Genomic DNA, 23,318 nt, shown 5'->3' with positions numbered 1-23,318 from the left:
TCCAAACTATCTCCGGACAATTTGGTGAATCGATGCTACATATTCACAACGTATAACCACGGTTTGCAGCTCAAAATATGCAAATTTTCGAACAAAACATGAGTGTATTGTATAACCTGATGTTATAAGACTGTCATCTGATGAAGTTGGTCAAGGTTAGTGATTAATTTTATATCTTTTGCTAGTTTTTGCGAATGCTATCTATGCGGTGAATAAATGCGGTTGTGTGTTTGGCTATTGTGGTAAGCTAATATAATGCTATATTGTGTTTTCGCTGTAAAACACTTAAAAAATCTGAAATATTGGCTGGATTCACAAGATGTTTATCTTTCATTTGCTGTACACCATGTATTTTTCATAAATGTTTTATGATGAGTATTTAGGTATTTCACGTTGCTCTCTGTAATTATTCTGGCTGCTTTGGTGATATTTTTGATGGTAGCTGCAATGTAAAACTATGATTTATACCTCAAATATGCACATTTTCGAACAAAACATACATTTATTGTATAACATGTTATAAGACTGTCATCTGATGAAGTTGTTTCTTGGTTAGTGACTAATTATATCTCTATTTGGTCGGTTTTGTGATAGCTACCTATGCGGTAGAAAGATGGTGAAAATATGCGGTTGAGTCTTTTGCTATTGTGGTTAGCTAATAGAAATACATAGTGTTTTCGCTGTAAAACATTTAAAAAATCGGAAATGATGGCTGGATTCACAAGATGTTTATCTTTCATTTGCTGTATTGGACTTGTGATTTCATGAAAATTATGTTATATGATATCCCTGTCGCGTCAGGCTCCCGGGATCCGGGGATCCCGGATCCGTGAGAGAGAAGCGGTAGAGGTTAAACCACTCGAGTGTTGCTTCAGCAGTATGCTCAGGGTCATTGTCCTGCTGGAAGGTGAACCTCAGTCCCAGTCTCAAATCTCAAAGACTGAAACAGGTTTCCCTCAAGAATTTCCCTGTATTTAAAGCCATCCATCATTCCTTCAATTCTGACCAGTTTCCCAGTCCCAGCCGATGAAAAACATCCCCACAACATGATGCTGCCACCACCATGCTTCACTGTGGGGATGGTGTTCTCGGGGTGATGAGAGGTGTTGGGTTTGCGCCAGACATAGCGTTTACCTTGATGGCCAAAAAGTTACATTTTTGTTTCATCTGACCAGAGTACCTTCTTCCATATGTTTGGGGAGTCTCCCACACGCCTTATGGCGAACACCAAACGTGTTTGCTTATTTTTTTCTTAAGCAATGCCTTTTTTCTGGCCACTCTTCCGTAAAGCCCAGCTCTGTGGAGTGTACGGCTTAAAGTGGTCCTACGGACAGATACTCCAATCTCCGCTGTGGAGCTTTGCAGCTCCTTCAGGGTTATCTTTGGTCTCTTTGTTGCCTCTCTGATTAATGCCCTACTTGCCTTGTCCCCGAGTTTTGGTGGGCAGCCCTCTCTTGGCAGGTTTGTTGTGGTGCCATATTCTTTCCATTTTTTAATAATGGATTTAAATGGTGCTCCGTGGGATGTTCAAAGTTTCGTTAAAAAATAAATAATCCAACCCTGATCTGTACTTCTCCACAACTTTGTCCTTGACCTGTTTGGTGAGCTCCTTGGTCTTCATGGTGCCACTTGCATGGTGGTGCCGCTTGCTTAGTGGTGTTACAGACTCTGGGGCCTTTCAGAACAGGTGTATATATACTGCGATCATGTCACTTAAATAAAGTCCACATTTGTGCAATCTAACTAATTATGTGACTTCTGAAGGTAATTGGTTGCACTAGATCTTATTTAGGGGCTTCATAGCAAACGGGGTGAATACATATGCACGCACCACTTTTCTGTTTAAATTTTTTCCCGCGAATGCGCTTTTGTTAAATCATCACCTGTTTGGCGAAGTAGGTTGTGATTCGATGATAAATTAACAGGCACCGATTATATGCAACACAGGACAAGCTAGTTAAACTAGCAATATCATAAACCATGTGTAATTAACTAGTGATTATGTGAAGATTGATTGTTTTTTATAAGATAAGTTTAATCCGAAATGTCTTTTTGATACTGTCGCAAAGCTAACTAAAAAGCAGCATTCCCCAAGTGAGGATGGCTTTCACTTCAGCAGTAATACATTCATGAACTTCTTTGAGGGAAAGATCATGATCATTAGAAAGCAAATTACGGACTCCTCTTTAAATCTGCGTATTCCTCCAAAGCTCAGCTTTCCTGAGTCTGTAACAACTCTGCCAGGACCTAGGATCAAGAGAGACACTCAAGTGTTTTAGTACTATATCTCTTGACACAATGATGAAAATAATCATGGCCTCTAAACCTTCAAGCTGCATACTGGACCCTATTCCAACTAAACTACTGAAAGAGCTGCTTCCTGTGCTTGGCCCTCCTATGTTGAACATAATAAACGTCTCTCTATCCACCGGATGTGTACCAAACTCACTAAAAGTGGCAGTAATAAAGCCTCTCTTGAAAAAGCCAAACCATGACCCAGAAAATATAAAAAACTATCGGCCTATATCGAATCTTCCATTCCTCTCAATCTTTTTTGAAAAAGCTGTTGCGCAGCAACTCACTGCCTTCCTGAAGACAAACAATGTATACGAAAGGCTTCCGTCTGGTTTTAGACCCTATCATAGCACTGAGACTGCACTTGTGAAGGTGGTAAATGACCTTTTAATGGCGTCAGACCGAGGCTCTGCATCTGTCCTCGTGCTCCTAGACCTTAGTGCTGCCTTTGATACCATCGATCACCACATTCTTTTGGAGAGATTGGAAACTCAAATTGGTCTACACGGACAAGTTCTGGCCTGGTTTAGATCTTATCTGTTGGAAAGATATCAGTTTGTCTCTGTGAATGGTTTGTCCTCTGACAAATCAACTGTACATTTCGGTGTTCCTCAAGGTTCCGTTTTAGGACCACTATTGTTTTCACTATATATTTTACCTCTTGGGGATGTCATTTGAAAACCTAATGTTAACTTTCACTGCTATGCGGATGACACACAGCTGTACATTTCAATGAAACATGGTGAAGCCCCAAAATTGCCCTCGCTAGAAGCCTGTGTTTCAGACACAAGGAAGTGGATGGCTGAAAACGTTCTACTTTTAAACTCGGACAAAACAGAGATGCTTGTTCTTGGTCCCAAGAAACAAAGAGATCTTCTGTTGAATCTGACAATTAATCTTGATGGTTGTAAAGTCGTCTCAAATAAAACTGTGAAGGACCTCAGCGTTACTCTGGACCCTGATCTCTCTTTTGACGAACATATCAAGACTGTTTCAAGGACAGCTTTTTTCCATCTACGTAATATTGCAAAAATCTGAAACTTTCTGTCCAAAAATGATGCAGAAAAATGTATCCATGCTTTTGTTACTTCTAGGTTAGACTACTGCAATGCTCTACTTTCCGGCTACCCGGATAAAGCACTAAATAAACTTCAGTTAGTGCTAAATACGGCTGCTAGAATCCTGACTAGAACCAAAACATTTGATCATATTACTCCAGTGCTAGTCTCACTACACTGGCTTCCTGTTAAGGCAAGGGCTGATTTCAAGGTTTTACTGCTAACCTACAAAGCATTACATGGGCTTGCTCCTACCTATCTTTCCGATTTGGTCCAGCCGTACATACCTACACTTACGCTACGGTCACAAGACGCAGGCCTCCTAATTGTCCCTAGAATTTCTAAGCAAACAGCTGGAGGCAGGGCTTTCTCCTATAGAGCTCCATTTTTATGGAATGATCTGCCTACCCATGTGAGAGACGCAGACTCGGTCTCAACTTTTAAGTCTTTACTGAAGACTCATCTCTTCAGTGGGTCATATGATTGAGTGTAGTCTGGTCCAGGAGTGTGAAGGTGAACGGAAAGGCTCTGGAGCAACGAACCGCCCTTGCTGTCTCTGCCTTGCCGGTTCCCCTCTCTCCACTGGGATTCTCTGCCTCTAACCCTATTACAGGGGCTGAGTCACTGGCTTACTGGTGCTCTTTCACGCCGTCCCTAGGAGGGGTGCGTCACTTGAGTGGGTTGAGTCACTGACGTGATCTTCCTGTCTGGGTTGACGCCCCCCCCTTGGGTTGTGCCGTGGCGGAGATCTTTGTGGGCTATACTCGGCCTTGTCTCAGGATGGTAAGTTGGTGGGTGAAAATATCCCTCTAGTGGTGTGGGGGCTGTGCTTTGGCAAAGTGGGTGGGGTTATATCCTTCCTGTTTGGCCCTGTCCGGGGGTATCATCGGATGGGGCCAGTGTCTCCTGACCCCTCCTGTCTCAGCCTCCAGTATTTATGCTGCAGTAGTTTAGGTGTCGGGGGGGCTAGGGTCAGTTTGTTATATCTGGAGTACTTCTCCTGTCTTATCCGGTGTCCTGTGTGAATTTAAGTATGCTCTCTCTAATTCTGTCTTTCTTTCTCTCTCTCGGAGGACCTGAGCCCTAGGACCATGCCTCAGGACTACCTGGCATGATGACTCCTTGCTGTCCCCAGTCCACCTGGCCGTGCTGCTGCTCCAGTTTCAACTGTTCTGCCTGCGGCTATGGAACCCTGACCTGTTCACCGGATGTGCTACCTGTCCCAGACCTGCTGTTTTCAACTCTCTAGAGACAGCAGGAGCGGTAGAGATACTCTTAATGATCGGCTATGAAAAGCCAACTGACATTTACTCCTGAGGTGCTGACTTGCTGCACCCTCGACAACTACTGTGATTATTATTATTTGACCATGCTGGTCATTTATGAACATTTGAACATCTTGGCCATGTTCTGTTATAATCTCCACCCGGCAGAGCCAGAAGAGGACTGGCCACCCCTCATAGCCTGGTTCCTCTCTAGGTTTCTTCCTCGGTTTTGGCCTTTCTAGGGAGATTTTCCTAGCCACCGTGCTTCTACACCTGCATTGCTTGCTGTTTGGGGTTTTAGGCTGGGTTTCTGTACAGCACTTTGAGATATCAGCTGATGTACGAAGGGCTATATAAATAAATTTGATTTGATGCTAGCTAGCAACTTACCTTGGCTCCTTGCTGCACTCACATAATAGGTGGTCAGCCTGCCACGCAGTCTCCTCGTGGATTGCAAAGTAATCGGCCATAATCGGCGTCCAAAAATGCAGATTACCGATTGTTATGAAAACTTGAAATTGGCCCTAGTTAATCCGCCATGCCGATTAATCGGTCGACCTCTACTCAAAAGACATCCAGCCAACTTGACACAACTGTGGGAAGCATTGGAGTCAACATCCCTGTTCTGTGGAAAAAGAGGGTGCAAAGGTGTTCCTAATGTTTTGTGTATATATAAAGAATTTTTTCCCAGCCTCTGAAATAAACAGCTCCGTGTGGGGCAGTGCTTCCTTCTCTGGCCCATGGTGCATTCGCTATGACTGCGAGATCTTGTGGTACACTATGAGCAGATGAATAGACAGAAAGTCAAAACTTCCTGATTCTATCGGTGAAATGAAAATGCGCTCCTTCTACCTTGGGGTGAGGAGATTATTTGTTTATAACAAAACAATGTTGATAATATTGTTATGACTATATACACTGTGTACAACACATTAGGAACACGTTCCTAATATGGAGTTGCACTCCCTTTTGCCCTCATAACAGCCTCAATTCGTCAGAGCATGGACTATACAAGGTGTCGAAAACGTTCCACAGGGATTCTGTCCCATGTTGACTCCAATGCTTCTCACAGTTGTCAAGCTATGCTGCACCTTAGAAGTGGAACAATTTACAAAAAGCTCTTAGAATGGATGTTATGGTGCCCCATGGGCAATGCAAAAATGTATCTCTAATCTTTAAATTGTTAATTGTGATTGTTCTTAATGTCTATATGTCTTAATGTATATGTCTTAATGTGTCTGTATTTGTGCATATGTATTTTTTTAAATTTGCATTGAAAACAGGGCTCTACTGCAAATGAGACCTTGGTCTGAGTTGATCCCCTGTATAAATAAAAGTATAAAATACTTTTAAAATATATATACACACACACAAAAGTTTGGGGTCACTTAGAAATGTCCTTGTTTTTGAAAGAAAAGCACATTTTTTGTCCATTAAATTAACATCAAATTGATCAGAAATATGTTGTAAATGACTATTGTAGCTGGAAACGGCAGATTTTTTAATGGAATATCTACATAGGCGTAGAGGCCCATTATCAGCAACCATCACTCCTGTGTTCCAATGGCACATTGTTTATTTAAAACATATATATATATATTTCACCTTTATATCCAGAGGCGGCGCTCCTAGTGGCCGAGGACTTCCATGCAGGGAAACTTAAATCCATTTTACCTAATTTCTACCAGCATGGTACATGTGCAAACAGAGGAAAAAAACACTAGACCACCTTTACTCCACACACAGACACGCGTACAAAGCTCTCCCTCGCCCTTTGGCAAATCTGACCATAATTCTATTCTCCTGATTCATGCTTACATGCAAAAACTAAAGCAGGAAGCACTAGTGACTCAGTCAAAGAAGCGGTCAGATGACGCACATGCTAAGCTACAGGACTGTTTTGCTAGCACAGACTGGAATATGTTCCGGGATTCTTCCGATGGCATTGAGGAGTACACCACATCGGTCACTGGCATCATCAATAAGTGCATCGATGACATTGTCCCCACAGTGACTGAACGTACATACCCCAACCAGAAGCCATGGATTACAAGCAACATCCGCACTGAGCTAAAGGGTAGAGCTGCCGCTTTCAGGGAGCGGGACTCTAACCCGGAAGTTTCAAAATATTCCCCTATGCCCTCCAACGAAACATCAAACAGGCAAATCGTTAATTCAGGACTAAGATTGAATCGTATGTGTGATCACGCTCTCCGCAGCCGATGTGAGTAAGACCTTTAAACAGGTCAACGTTCGCAGGGCCAGGCAGATTACCGAACATGCGCTGACCAACTGGCAAGTGTCTTCACTGACATTTTCAACTAGTCCCTGACTGAGTTTGTTATACCAACATGTTTCAAGCAGACCACCCTAGTCCCTGTTCCCAAGAACACTAAGGTAACCTGCCTAAATGACTACCGACCCGTAGCACTCAAGTCTGTAGCAATGAAGTGCTTTGAAAGGCTGGTCATGGCTCACAACACCATTATCCCAGAAACCCTCAACCCACTACAATTTGCATATCGCCCCAACAGATCCACAGATGATGCAATCTCTATTGTACTCCACACTGCCCTTTCCCACCTGGACAAAAGGAACACCTATGTGAGAACGCTATTCATTGACTACAGCTCAGCGTTCAACACCATAGTGCCCTCAAACTGTTTCATCAGGTTTCTTTTTGGTTTTAAGCTAAGGACCCTGGGACTAAACACCTCCCTCTGCAACTGGATCCTGGACTTCCTAACGGACCTCCCCCAGGTGGTAAGGGTAGGTAACAACACATCCGCCACACTGATCCTCAATACGGAGGCCCCTCAGGGGTGCGTGCTCAGTACCCTCCTGTACTCCCTGTTCACTCATGACTGCATGGCCAGGCACGACTCCAACACCATTATTAAGTTTACCGACGACACAACAGTGATAGGCCTGATCAACGACAACAATGAGACAGCCTATAGGGAGGTGGTCAGACACCTGGCCATGTGGCGCCAGGACAACAACCTCTCCCTCAACGTGATCAAGACAAAGGAGATGATTGTGGACTACAGGAAAAGGAGGACTGAGCACGCCCCCATTCTCATCGATGGGGCTGCAGTGGAGCAGGTTGAGAGCTTCAAGTTCCTTGGTGTCCACATCACCAACAAACTATCATGGTCCTAACACACTAAGACAGTCGTGAAAAGGGCACGACAAAGCCTATTCCCACTCAGGAGACTGAAAAGATTTGGCATGGGTCCTCAGATCCTAAAAAAGTTATACAGCTACACCATTGAGAGCATCCTGTCTGTTTGCATCACTGCCTGGTATGGCAACTGCTCGGCCTCTGACCGCAAGGCACTACCGAGGGTAGTGTGTGCGGCCCAGTACATCACTGGGGCCAAGCTTCATGCCATCCAGAACCTCTATAACCAGGCGGTGTCAGAGGAAGGCCCTAAAAATGGTCAGACCCCAGCCTAGTCATAGATTGTTCCCTCTGCTACCACACAGCAAGCGGTACCGGAGCGCCATGTCTAGGTCCAAAAGGCTTCTCAACAGCTTCCACCCCCAAGCCATAAGACTCCTGAACAGCTAATCAAATGACTACCCAGACTATTTGCATCATCCCCCCTCTTTACTGCTGCTACTCTGTTTATTATCTATGCATAGTCACTTTAACTCTACCTACATGTACATATTACCTCAATTACCTCGACTAACCTGTGCTCCCGCACATTAACTCTGTACCGATACCCCTGTATTTAGCCTCGCTACTGTTATTTTACTGCTGCTCTTTAATTATTTGTTATTTTTAACATCTATTTTTTTTACTTAACATATTTTTATTAAAACTGCATTGTTGGTTAAGGGCTTGTAAGTAAGCATTTCACTGTAAGGTTGTATTCGGCATATGTGACAAATAACATTTGTTTTGATACTGTATATATATTTTAATTTTATTATACTATGTGTAGCTTTTCTCCCCCTGCAATAAATAAGAAGCTAGTGTGCAACGATGTAAGTACCTCCTACTATATTTTGCCAGGAGAACTATTGGCTGAATCAATTAAAATGGGCCCTAGCAACCAAACCAATAGAAACTAATCGATTCTGAGAAATCTTGTTTTAACTCATGCCTACCTGGTAGGTAACGTTGAAGCCCCTTGCCGCGTTGATCTTGTCAGCATAGAAGTGTACGCGCAGCTGGCCCGAGGACGAGACCACGGCGACGGGGGCACGGGAGTCGAAGGCGGTGAGGACGCGAAGTAGGAGGCGAGGGTTCTCCTCCAAGCCGTCATACACCTTGACGTAGTCCCCGTAGCCCATCCCGTCCAGCTTGAAGTCCATGAAACGCAGGATCACCTGGAATCAATACATTAAAGAAATAATGAAGATTTAAAAAATGTAAATACATAGTCTGCGTCTGGTGAGTTCTTGTCCAATTTTTTTTTTAATAAAAAAAAATATATATATATATATCACACATACACACAACCAGTCAAAGGCTTGGACACACATACTCAGTCCAGGGTTTTTCTTTATTGTTACTATCTTCTACATTGTAGAATAAGAGTTAAGGCACCAAAACTATGAAATGGCACATATGAAATCACGTAGTAATCAAAAAAGTGATAAACAAATCAAAATATATTTTATATTTGAGATTCTTCAATGTAACCACCCTTCACCTGGAATGCATTTCAATTAACTTCTTGTCAATATGGGGGCGCTGTTTCCACTTTGTAAAAAATCGTGCCCAAATTAAACTGCCTCGTACTCTATTCTAGATCGTACAATATGCATATTATTATTACTATTGGATAGAAAACACTAAAGTTTCTAAAACTGTTTGAATTATATCTGTGAGTAAAACAGAACTCATTTGGCAGCAAACTTCCAGATAGGAAGTGAAAAATCTGAAAACGATGCTCTGTTCCAGGGCCTTCCTATTCAATTGCTTGAAATCTATGGATATACGTGCACTTCATACGCCTTCCACTAGATGTCAACAGGCAGTGGGAGGTGGAATGGGGAGTCTAGCTTGATCTGAGGTCGAACAAGAGCTCTTGGAATGACGTGACCACAATTTCCTTTGTCTACCAAGGCGCGGGAACATCAGCATTGGCTTCTGAAAAGCGTTCGGTATAGACGGCTAATATCTCCGGCTTTGATTTTATTTGATACATGTGATAATATCATCGTAAAGTATGTTTTTCAATATAGTTTTATCAGATTATTCAACGTTTATCGGGAGTTTTGGAGTTTTCCGTTCTCTACGTTAGGTGAAGATGGACATCTTCGCGCCACTTGGCTAGCTAAGGTTGCTAATTCGACAGGAGAAGAGGACATTCTAAAACCAAACAACGATTTATTCTGGACAAAGGACTCCTTGTACAAGATTCTGATGGAAGCTCAGCAAAAGTAAGAACCATTTATGATGTTATTTCGTATTTCTGTGGAAAATGTTTAGTCCTATTTTCCTTCCTTTTTGCGGGCGCTGTCTCGCTATAACGTAAGCTGTTTGTTATGGTAAAGTTATTTTAAAAAATCTAACACGGCGATTGCATTAAGAACTAGTGTATCTTTCATTTGCTGTCCAACATGTATTTTTTAGTAAAGTTTATGATGAGTTCTTTGGTCAGATTAGGTGACTGTCCAAAATATCTCCGGATAATTTGGTGAATCGATGCTACATATTCACAACGTATAACCACGGTTTGCAGCTCAAAATATGCACATTTTCAAACAAAACATAAGTGTATTGTGTAACATGATGTTATAAGACTGTCATCTGATGAAGTTGGTCAAGGTTAGTGATTAATTTTATATCTTTTGCTGGTTTTTGCGAATGCTATCTATGCGGTGAATAAATGCGGTTGTGTGTTTGACTATTGTGGTAAGCTAATATTATGCTATATTGTGTTTTCGCTGTAAAACACTTAAAACATCTGAATTGGCTGGATTCACAAGATGTTTATCTTTCATTTGCTGTACACCATGTATTTTTCATAAATGTTTTATGATGAGTATTTAGGTATTTCACGTTGCTCTCTGTAATTATTCTGGCTGCGTCGGTGCTATTTGTGATTGTAGCTGCAATGTAAAACTATGATTTATACCTCAAATATGCACATTTTCGAACAAAACATAGATTTATTGTATAACATGTTATAAGACTGTCATCTGATGAAGTTGTTTCTTGGTTAGTGACTAATTATATCTCTATTTGGTCGGTTTTGTGATAGCTACCTATGCGGTAAAGAAAATGGTGAAAATATGCGGTTGAGTCTTTTGCTATTGTGGTTAGCTAATAGAAATACATATTGTGTCTCCCTGTAAAACATTTTAAAAATCGGAAATGATGGCTGGATTCACAAGATGTGTATCTTTCATTTGCTGTATTGGACTTGTGATTTCATGATATTTATATGCTAGTATTTACTTGTGGCGCTATGCTAGGCTATGCTAGTCAGCTTTTTACTGATGAGGATGCTCCCGGATCAGGGATGGTAATGAAGTAGAGGTTTTAACAGATGTGCCTTGTTAAAAGTTCATTTGTGGAATTTCTTTCCTTTTTAATGTGTTTGAGCCAATCAGTTGTGTTTTGACAAGGTAGGGGTGGTATACAGAAGATGGTATTTTACCAAAAAGGGCCAAGTCCATATTATGGCAAGAACAGCAAAGAGATACGACAGTCCATCATTATTTTAAGATTGATGTGTAGATTGATGATGACATTTTAGAACAAGGCTGTAACGTGACAAATATCAAAAAAGAAAGGGGTCTGTATACACTGTACATTAATCTGAGTGGGTTTCATTATCAGCCGAGTCAAGTTGAACTCAAGACAGATATTCTTAAACTGATCTGAGGCATGTGTAAGCCAATCAAGATATAGATCTAACACAGCCAGTTCAGTTACCAAAAAGGCTTTTAAATCATCAGAAACAATACCAGGGGCAAGGGACAGCATCAATAAACATGCATATTTTGGCTTATGGACACTTTTATAACCAACAGCTCACACATTTTGGGGACAGAGTTGCTAAGAGAGCATGGTGCCATTAAAGAAGATCTTACATAGCACATTTATGTGTGACAGTCCAAGCCCTCTGCGAGATTTGAAAACAGCAGGAATATCCATGGTGCCACAAAAGTTAATATAACTTGTAGAGCTAGCCACAATAGGCTTCCTGATTGGATTCAAAGTTGCAGAGCTAAAATCAAATTACATTTTTTCACATGCTATCAACACAACCTTACCATGAAATGCTTACTTACAAGCCCTTAACCAACAATGCATTTCACGACTCAGTGAAACATAAAATATGACAGTTTTTAATGTCCCGTTGATAGGATAGTCTCGAACTGACATTATCAAGTTTATTCTCCTGTGATTGCACGTTGGCCAATAGAATGGACGGTAGAAGCGGGTTACCTACTCGTCAACGAATTCTCACAAGGCACCCCGATCTCCGCCGCCTGTATTTTCAGCTTTTCTTCACGGGAATGACGGGGATTTGGGCCTGGTCTCGGAGAAGCAGTACATCCTTCACATCAGACTCATTAAATAAAAAATCTTCGTCCAGTAATCTCTGTTCTGATATCCAGAAGTTATTTATTTTCGGTCATAAGAGACGGTAGCAGCAACATTATGTACAAAATAAGTTACAATGTGAAAAAACACAAAATAGCAGCTGGTTAGGAGCCCGCAAAAAACGGCAGCCATCCCCTCCGGCGCCATTATCAACATGCTAATAGTAGAATTGAGGTAAATGTGTACAAGATTACTACTGACAATACCTCTATGCTTATGAGCACATGTAGCAAAACAATAGCTTGATATTTGTATTTATTATGGATCCCCATTAGCTGCTGCCAAGGCATCAGCTACTCTTCCTGGGGTCTGGCAAAATTAAGGCAGTTATACAATTTTCAAAACATTACAATACGTTCATAACAGATTTCACAGCACACTGAGTGTGTGCCCTCAGTGCCTCAAGTCCACTACCACATATATACACACAACACAAAATCCATGTGTGTACATGTGTACAGTCGTGGCCAAAAGCTGAGAAAGATACAAATATTAATATTTCCACAAAGTTTGCTGCTTCAGTGTCTTTAGATATTTGTCAGATGTTACTATGGAATTCTGAAGTATAATTACAAGCATTTCATAAGTGTCAAAGGCTTTTATTGACAATTACATGAAGTTGATGCAGAGTCAATATTTGCAGTGTTGACCCTTCTTTTTCAAGACCTCTGCAATCCGCCCTGGAATGCTGTCAATTAACTTCTAGGCCACATCCTGACTGATGGCAGCCCATTCTTGCATAATCAATGCTTGGAGTTTATCAGAATGTGTGGGTTTTTGTTTGTCCACCTGCCTCTTGTCCACTCCAATACCTTGACTTTGTGTTCCTTAAGGCATTTTTCCACAACTTTGGAAGTATGCTTGGGGTCATTGTCCATTTGGAAGACCCATTTGCAACCAAGCTTTAACTTCCTGACTGATGTCTTGAGATGTTTCTTTAATATATCCACATAATGTTCCTTCCTCATGATGCCATTAATTTTGTGAAGTGCACCAGTCCCTCTTGCAGAAAAGCACCCCCACACCATGATGCTACCACCCCCGTGCTACGCGGTTGGGATGGTGTTCTTCGGCTTGCAAGCCTCCCCCTTTTTTCCTCCAAACATAACGATGCTCATTATGGCCAAACAGTTCTATTTTTGTTTCATCAGACCAGAGGACATTTATCCAAAAAGTACGATCTTTGTCCCCATCTGCAGTTGCAAACCGTAGTCTGGCTTTTTAATGGTGCTTTTAGAGCAGTGGCTTCTTCCTTGCTGAGCGGCCTTTCAGGTTATGTCGATATAGGACTTGTTTAACTGTGGATATAGATAATTTTGTACAGGCTTTCCCCAGCATCTTCACAAGATCCTTTGCTGTTGTTCTGGGATTGATTTGCACTTTTGCACCAAAGTACGTTCATCTCTAGGAGACAGAGCGCGTCTCCTTCCTGAGGGATATGAGGGCTGCGTGGTCCCATGGTGTTTATACTCACGTACTATTGTTTGTACAGATGAACGTGGTAGCTTCAGGCATTTGGAAATTGCTCCCAAGGATGAACCAGACTTGTGGAGATATCTCATTATTTTTCTGAGGTCTTTGCTGATTTCTTTTGATTTTCCCATGATGTCAAGCAAAGAGGCACTGAGTTTGAAGGTACACCTCCAATTGAATCAAACTATGTCAATTAGCCTATCAGAAGCTTCTAAAGCCATGACATCACTTTCTGGAATTTTCCAAGCTATTTAAAGGCACAGTCAACTTCGTGTATGTAAACTTCTGACCCACTGGAATTGTGATACAGTGAATTATAAGTGAAATAATCTGTCTGTTTACAATTGTTGGAAAAATGACTTGTGTCACGCACAAAGTAGATGTCCTAACCGACTTGCCAAAACTAGTTTGTTAACAAGAAATTTGTGGAGTGGTTGAAAAACTAGTTTTTATGACTCCAACCTAAGTGTATGTAAACTTCCGACTTCAACGGTAGATATTTTTAAAAAGCATTAATGATTTGCGTAAATGTAATATACTAACTATTCCTCTTGTTAAAAATATTAAATGGTATTACATTTGGTGAAGAGCACATTATGACTTGTTTAGGACTCGAAACTCAAAGTTAAAGACTCGAGACTTGACGGTCTTGACTCTCCGACTTGCCTGTCTTGACTTGGAACTTGAGTGCTAAGACTTGAGACTTACTTATGACTTGGTCCCACCTCTGTATACTGTTCTGCCAAGGCAGCAGCTACTCTTTCTGGGGTCCAGCAAAATTAAGGCAGTTTATACAATTTTTTAAACATTACAATACATTCACAGATTTCACAACACACTGTATGCCCTCAGGCCCCTACTCGACCACAGTACTAAATCCATGTGCATGTATGCATGTGTCTGTGCCTATGTTTGTGTTGCTTCACAGTCACCGCTGTTCCATAAGGTGTTTTTTTTAATGTTTTTTTTTAATCTAATTTTACTGCTTGTGTCAGTTACTTGATGTGGAATAGAGTTCCATGTAGTCATGGCTCTATGTAGTACTGTGCACCCCCCATAGTCTGTTTTTGACCTGGGGACTAGGAAGGGACCTCTTGTGGCATATACATGGGTGTCTGAGCTGTGTGCCAGTAGTTTAGACAGACAGCATTCAACATGTCAATACCTCTCATAAATACAAGTAGTGATGAAGTCAATCTCTCCTCCACTTTGAGCCAGGAGAGACTGACATGCATATTATTAATATTAGCTCTCTGTGTACATCCAAGGGCCAGCTGTGCTGCCCTGTTCTGAGCCAATTGTAATTTTCTTACGTCCTTTTTTGTGGCACCTGACCACACGACTGAATAGTAGTCAAGGTGCAACAAAACTAGGGCCTGTAGGACCTGCCTTGTTGATAGCGTTGGTAAGAAGGCAGAGCGTTGCTTTATTATGGACAGACTTCTCCCCATCTTAGCTACTACTGTATCAATATGTTTTGACCAAGACAGCTTACAATCTAGGGTTACTCCAAGCAGTTTAGTCATTTCAACATGCTCCATTTCCACATTATTTATTACAAAACTTAGTTGAGGTTTAGGGTTTTGTCCCAAACACAATGCTTTTAGTTCTAGAAATATTTAGGGCTAACTTATTCCTTGCCACCCACTCTAACGGCAGCTCTTTGTTAAATAACACCCTCTGTGTTCTGTTAGACAAGTAACTCTTTATCCACATTATAGCAGGGGCTGTAAACACATACGTTTTTCCAACAGCAGACTATGATCGATAATGTCAAAAGCTGCACTGAAGTCTAACAAGACAGCCCCCCAAAATAATTGTATCATCAATTTCTCTCAGCCAATCATCAGTCATTTGTGTAAGTGATGTGCTTGTTGAGTGCCCTTCCCTATAAGCGTGCTGAAAGTCTATTGTCAATTTGTTTACTTTGAAATAGCATTGTATCTGGTCAAACAATTTTTTCCAGAAAATTACTAAGGGTTGGTAACAGGCTGATTAGCTGGCTTTTTGATCCAGTAAAGGGGGCTTTACTATTCCTGGGTAGCGGAATGGCTTTAGCTTCCCTCCAGGCCTGAGGGCACACACTTTCTAGTAGGCTTCAATTGAAAATCTGGCAAATAGGAGTGGCAATATTGTCTGCTATTATCCTCAGTCATTTTCCATTCAGATTGTCAGACCCTGGTGGCTTGTCATTGTTGATAGACAATTCCACACTGACTTTACGGAATTCACAAGTACAATTCTTGTCTTTCATAATTTGGTCTGATATACTTGGATGTGTCAGCATTTGTTGCTGGCATGTCATGTTTGCTAATCTTGCCAAAGAAAAAAAATCATGCCAGTAGTTGGCAATATCAGTCGGTTTTGTGATGAATGAGCCATCTGATTCAATGAATGGAGCTGAGTTTGCATTTTTCCCCAACATTTCATTGAAGGTGCTCCAAAGATTTTTACTAAATTTTTTTAGGTAATTTCTCTTTGTTTCATAGTGTAGTTTCTTCTTTTTTTAATTCAGTTTAGTCACATGATTTTTCAATTTGTAGTATGCTTGCCAATCGGTTGTCAATCCACAAGGGTTTAACAGTTTTTAAGTCATTTTCTTGATGGGTGCATGCTTATTAGTAACTAGGAAATGCAATCTCATAAATGTGGCAAGTGCAGCGTCTGTTTGCCCCTCATTACAGACCCCGGATCAACAAATTCCTTACATCAAATTTGGAATCGCTACAAAACGTATTGTATGACCTCTTATACAGTATATTAGACCCAGCCTTTAGAACTTTGGTTTTCCTAGATATGGCTACTATATTGTGATCACTACATCCAATGGATCTGGATACTGCTTTCAAGCACATTTCTGCAGCATTTGTAAAGATGCTGCTGTTTGTAACTACCCTGGCAGGTTGACTGATAACCAGATTGCAGGCACTGGTTAGTTTGAAGCTTCTTCAGTGGGCAGCTTGATGAAAGCCAGTCAATATTTAAAAATCACCCATAAATATACCTCTGTTGAAATCATATACATTATCAAGCATTTCACACGTTATCCAGATACTGATTGTTAGCACTTGGTGGTCTATAGCAGCTTCCCACAAGAATGGGCTTTAGGTGAGGCAGATAAACCTGCAGCCATATTACTTCAACAGTATTTAACATGAGATCCTCTCTAAGCTTTACAGGAACGTGGTTCTGAATATAAAAAGCAACACCTCTACCGCTGGCATTTGTCTGTTCTGTAAATGTTATAACCTTGTATTGCTACCACTGTATCAAAGGTATTATCTAAGTGAGTTTCAGAGATAGTCAGAATATGAATGTCATCTATTAATAGCAAGTTATTAATTTCATGAACCTTGTTTCTAAAGCTACATATGTTAACGTGGGCTATTTTGAGCACTTTTCTGGGATGCTTGCTTGTTTTCATTGCTTTACTGGGAAGCCTAGCAGAAGTAGATATTCTCATGTTATTTATGTTAGTGCAGTGTGGGGTGCACACCGTGGAATACCTACTAGGGCACACTGTCTCAGTGCTAACAGCATAAATTTGCAAACAATAGCTGTAGGATCAGCAGAGGCATTCAGGGCAGTTAGAGGGACATAAATTAGGTTACTTATCAATGCCCCTGGTATAATGTACATTTGTTAAAGCATTATGATGACTCAGCAACACAATGGTAGGGATTAACTGAGCTGGGCTTGGGTCATTGACAAGTCATTGTCTCAACACAGCCTTATAATACTGTGAAAGGATCCATGAACCCAAATGATATGGGTGGATCCCATCCTCCTTATAAAACGTGTTTTGTTTCCAAAATATATTGAAATTATCAACAAAAGTTACACCCATTGAGCTGCAATAATCACGTAGCCAGTTGTGTAGAGAAAGAATCCTGCTAAACCGTTCAATGCCATGATTCAGAGGGCACAGGGCCAGATATGATTTCCATGTCCTGATGTAGTATATTCAGGACCAGCTTAGTAATGTAATTTACTCGAGCTCTGGGATAGGACATTGTTTTTATAAAACATTTAATAGCATAGGTGGAGCCAACAGCAGTGGGTACCTTACAGAAGCTGAGAGCTATCAATTGAAATTAATTTAACAGGCACAGAACTACTATTTACAATACCCCTATCAACATGGGAAGCTGTGGCAGAATGAAATCGCTGCAATTGTAATGTTTGGACAGGATCTATCCACCCACATGATTAGGGTGGATCCCATCCTCCTTATAGAGCATCATCTGCTACGAAAATATGTCAAAGTTGTCTACAAAAGTTACACCCAAGGAGTTGGAGAAGTCACGTAGCCAGTTGTGAAGTGCTAGAAGCTTGCTAAAATGTTCACTACCTCGACCCAGCGAGGGCACCGGGACAGAAATAATAGGACGTTTTTTGGTATCCAGCAGAGACCTATCCATTCTTCAAAATCCTGTCATCCGTTCCAAGCTACAATTCCTAATGTCATTAAATCCCCCATGCACTACAACCACATCAATTTCTGTGTGCTGACGTAGAAAGGTGGGGAGCATTCTAGTAATATCCTGTACTCAAGCCCCAGGGTAGAACAGGGTTTTTGCTCCAAAAACCGAGACGTTTCTCACCATAGAGCTGCTTAAGACAACAGCCAGCGAGATGGAATAGGAAATACGCCCATTCCTACACCTTGCATGACTTGAAAGACCCATCAAGGATTTACAAGAGGCGGAACCTCGCAAGCCAGCATGTTCCGGGCATGCGAGATGCCAAAGCACCCAGTTTGATCATCCTATAACCAACGAAGACTCTTTCACCAGGGATGAAGGCGCCAGAACATCTAGATCCAGGGCGGCGAAGCTGTTTGAAGTCTGGCTTCCCACCACCAAGGAGGCCCCAATTGCCAAAGGCAGCTGGTTTTGACCTTTCACGTTGAGTGTCTTGACTCCATGGCTGGTTGGCAGGGTCAAGAATAGGAACATCCACTAAGTCCTCCAGAAGCATCGGACTAACTCCACCTTCCTGGGAAGTGGAGACCCCTTCTGGGAGGGATCCCTGCGGAGCACCAGCCAGTTGGTTATGGCGAGACTAAACAGTGGCAACACTCCCATCAAGTCAGAATGGCGTCCAGCTACTGGAGTAGAAGAGAAATTTGGGCGGACGTGGATTCCCCAGTAGCTTGTGTAAGTTTGCTACTTGTTCGCTAAGAGTAGCAACTTCGCTTCTGTAGTCCTCAGCGGGCAAACAGCTGCTACATTGAAAGTCCGGGTGGTCCGCATTGTCCCCTGAATAGAGCAAAATAAACACAGCACCTGCAGCGTTGAAACCGTTTGTTAGCGACCTCCACTTGAAACGCCAGGCTAGCTAGGCTAACTGGGCTTCCGTGTCGCTCTTCTTGACAGGAATTTACTAAAAGTTTGCTGTAAGCTACAGTGGGTTTGCAAATACAGGCTGCACCACACCTCCTGAAACAAACACAGCCTGTGAAATGGCAAAACCCCAAGCAATCACACATGAGTCACACACATACACTATTTGAGCGGGAGATGTCCAACTCGCAAGTTGGTGCTGTAGAAGCAAGCAATAAATTGCAGGGCATTGAGCCAAAACACCAGTCAACAAGTTAAGGAGAGACAGGTAGCAGGAGCATTCGCTTACCAATGAGCAGTGTGGTGTGAGCGAGCAGCATGGCGCGGAAATATATGTATAGGGAAATATAAGGATAGGATATCATTTTAGACAAATAGGATTTCATTTTAGACAAAAGATAGTTGTCTCAGCCATGTGAATACAGTACAACAATACACAAACAAAATACAATTAACAGTCCTGGCCACATCCATTTTGGTCAGTCCTCGTTCTCAAACAGGCAAAAGAATCAGTACCAACCTTGCGGTGGTCGCCCGTGTCGATGAGCCAGGTGCAGTTGCTGCCTGGTGGGTAAAAGTCAGGGTAGTTGGGCGAGCTGAAGGTGCCATAGAAGTTCCGCAGCCAGTCGCCGCAGGTCGGCACGTCGCAGTCAATCTCGTCACCAAGGTCCTGGCAGTCGATGCTGCCGTCACATTTGAGTGACTCGGGCAGGCAAGTGTAGACACGGGTATAGCGGGACAGGCAGGGAAACTGAATAAATAAAGACATTTTATTTGACAAATTTAAACATATATACACTGCTCAAAAAAATAAAGGGAACACTAAAATAACACATCCTAGATCTGAATGAATGAAATATTCTTATTAAATATTTTTTTCTATACATAGTTGAATGTGCTGACAAAATCACACAAAAATTATCAATGGAAATCAAATTTATCAACCCATGGAGGTCTGGATTTGGAGTCACACTCAAAATTAAAGTGGAAAACCACACTACAGGCTGATCCAACTTTGATGTAATGTCCTTAAAACAAGTCAAAATGATGCTCAGTAGTGTGTGTGGCCTCCACGTGCCTGTATGACCTCCCTACAACGCCTGGGCATGCTCCTGATGAGGTGGCGGATGGTCTCCTGAGGGATCTCCTCCCAGACCTGGACTAAAGCATCCACCAACTCCTGGACAGTCTGTGGTGCAACGTGGCGTTGGTGGATGGAGCGAGACATGATGTCCCAGATGTGCTCAATTGGATTCAGGTCTGGGGAGCGGGCGGGCCAGTCCATAGCATCAATGCCTTCCTCTTGCAGGAACTGCTGACACACTCCAGCCACATGAGGTCTAGCATTGTCTTGCATTAGGAGGAACCCAGGGCCAACCGCACCAGCATATGGTCTCACAAGGGGTCTGAGGATCTCATCTCGGTACCTAATTGCAGTCAGGCTACCTCTGGCGAGCACATGGAGGGCTGTGCGGCCCCCCAAAGAAATGCCACCCCACACCATGACTGACCCACCGCCAAACCGGTCATGCTGGAGGATGTTGCAGGCAGCAGAACGTTCTCCACGGCGTCTCCAGACTCTGTCACGTCTGTCACATGTACTCAGTGTGAACCTGCTTTCATCTGTGAAGAGCACAGGGCGCCAGTGACGAATTTGCCAATCTTGGTGTTCTCTGGCAAATGCCAAACGGCCTGCACGGTGTTGGGCTATAAGCACAACCCCCACCTGTGGACGTCGGGCCCTCATACCACCCTCATGGAGTCTGTTTCTGACCGTTTGAGCAGACACATGCACATTTGTGGCCTGCTGGAGGTCATTTTGCAGGGCTCTGGTAGTGCTCCTCCTGCTCCTCCTTGCACAGAGGCGGAGGTAGCGGTCCTGCAGCTGGGTTGTTCCCCTCCTACGGCCTCCTCCACGTCTCCTGATGTACTGGCCTGTCTCCTGGTAGCGCCTCCATGCTCTGGACACTACGCTGACAGACACAGCAAACATTCTTGCCACAGCTCGCATTGATGTGCCATCCTGGATGAGCTGCACTACCTGAGCCACTTGTGTGGGTTGTAGACTCCGTCTCATTCTACCACTAGAGTTGAAGCACCGCCAGCATTCAAAAGTGACCAAAACATCAGCCATGAAGCATAGGAACTGAGAAGTGGTCTGTGGTCACCACCTGCAGAACCACTCCTTTATTGTGGGTGTCTTGCTAATTGCCTATAATTTCCACCTGTTGTCTATTCCATTTGCACAACAGCATGTGAAATGTATTGTCAATCAGTGTTGCTTCCTAAGTGGACAGTTTGATTTCACAGAAGTGTGATTGACTTGGAGTTACATTGTGATGTTTAAGTGTTCCCTTTATTTTTTTGAGCAGTGTATAATAATAAAAAATCTGCGCCTAAAAATACTGATTTCTGATTGTTATGAAAACTTGAAAATCGGCCCTAATTAAATCAGCCATTCCGATTAATCGGTCGACCTCTAAAACATACCCTCGTAAAACTGACTATCCTACCGATCCTCGACTTTGGGCGATGTCATTTACAAAATAGCCTCCAACACTCTACTCAACAAATTGGATGTAGTCTATCACAGTGCCATGCGTTTTGTCACCAAAGCCCCATATACTACCCACCACTGCGACCTGTACGCTCTCGTTGGCTGGCCCTCGCTTCATACTCGTAGCCAAACCCACTGGCTCCAGGTCATCAACAAGTCTTTGCTAGGTAAAGCCCTGCCTTATCTCAGTTCACTGGTCACCATAGCAGCACCCACCCGCAGCACGCGCTCCAGCAGATATATTTCACTGGTTACCCTCAAAGCCAATTCCTCCTTTGGCTGCCTTTCCTTGTCCTATATTATTATTGTATTTATTTATTTAAATCGCAGGCCCCCGTAGGAGGCCTTTTGGTAGGCCGTCATTGTCAATAAGAATTTGTTCTTAACTGACTTGCCTAGTTAAACAAAGGTTAAATAAATACAAATACAAATTCACAATCCCCTTGACCTAGACTACACAAAGTCAGTAATCTCTACCTGACTGAAGGCACAGGGCTGGAAGGAGAAGGCTGTGGAGGGGTTGGACTGGACGCACAGCTCCTCGTCAGAGTTGTCACCACACTCGTCCATGGTGTTGCACTTCCACGACTCTGGGATGCACTTTCCGTTGGAGCAATGGAACTGGTCCGAGTCACAGCTGATCATCGCCGGTTTTCCTGAAATTGAGAATATTAGGAAATACCGCCATTTAATGCACTTTGTGACCACTTACAAATATTTTACCATTAGTGACAATCGAGGGAAAATAATGTGGGATCATTTAGTTTAATTATGTACAGTGCTTATGCTTATTGATCAAGCTGTGCACCATCAACATTATATAAGCAGTGCCTGATAGTCATTTATAGACGTTCAGTCCATGAGCCTCTGTCACATTTGAAAAGCCAATGCTTGGAGACAACAGAGAGAGAAAGGCATAGCGAGAGAGAGGAGGACAAAAAACTAAAGGCTGCTTCAAGTGCATAAAGTGCCAAGCAAGCCAATTACTGACTTTCAGTTTTTCCAGAGGACGCAGCGTTCGAGAAGAGGCTCACACTGCAGCTGTAAGCCATTTACAACCCGACCCGTCATCATTCTCTCCTCCGAGCTAGTTAGGATACAAATGTCTATTTGTGTCCAGTTAAAATGTGCATGTGGGACAAATACGTGACTAATTAAATTATTTGATCAATAGCATGACTCTGCGAGCGGTGCTACCTGTTATATAAGACAGCCTGAAGCCCTTGCCGGTCATGATGTCGTCCGAGTGGAACTTGATCCACACGTGGTCCTGGGAAGAAATGTAGGGGGCTGGGATGGACGAGCCACATGCGCGGTAGCCATCTAGGTTCTTGTAGGTGCCGATGGAAACCCAGTCCAGCCCGCAACGGTGAGAGTTCTGGATCTCAAAGTCCTGGAAGCTGGGGGGAGAAATGGCAAAGGGGTAAAAGAGGTTTCCTGACAGTAAACATTATTAATGTACTGTATATTTGACATTTTTGTAAGTTACAGGCTGAATACGCATTTGGATAAACAGCACCACTGTTTGCCCCAGCTCCTTTGTTTTTCAGTACATATTCTGCTGTTTTATGGTACATGCATTGATGTTCGAGAGAAAAAAAGTGTTTGACGTTTGCAGTAACTTCTTGTAATATCCAAAACTAGCTTTTGGACACTCTTATCCAGAGTGAATTACAATAAGTGCATTCAACTAAAGTAGGTAAGAAAACTACATATCACATTCATTGCTAGTCGAAGTCTGTAAATGGG

The 23,318-nt window shown here is 42.6% G+C and overlaps 1 protein-coding gene across 1 annotated transcript in view; it reads right to left on the bottom strand.

Moving 5' to 3' along the window:
* Positions 1-23,318, bottom strand: part of LOC139558925 (low-density lipoprotein receptor-related protein 12-like) — a 60,074-nt gene that overhangs the window by 9,227 nt on the left and 27,529 nt on the right. Inside the window, exons 6-9 of the mRNA XM_071374427.1 lie at positions 22,767-22,969; positions 22,047-22,225; positions 19,533-19,763; positions 8,738-8,959 (exon numbers count right to left, since the gene is read on the bottom strand). Of these exons, the coding sequence (XP_071230528.1) occupies positions 8,738-8,959; positions 19,533-19,763; positions 22,047-22,225; positions 22,767-22,969 (835 nt within the window). The remainder of the gene's footprint in view (positions 1-8,737; positions 8,960-19,532; positions 19,764-22,046; positions 22,226-22,766; positions 22,970-23,318) is intronic.

The sequence above is a fragment of the Salvelinus alpinus genome, chromosome 29, assembly GCF_045679555.1.
Source record: "Salvelinus alpinus chromosome 29, SLU_Salpinus.1, whole genome shotgun sequence".
In the NCBI taxonomy this organism is placed as follows: Eukaryota; Metazoa; Chordata; class Actinopteri; order Salmoniformes; family Salmonidae; genus Salvelinus; species Salvelinus alpinus.
The sequence above is the reverse complement of the archived record's forward strand: the minus strand, read 5'-3'. Positions and strand labels throughout refer to the sequence as shown.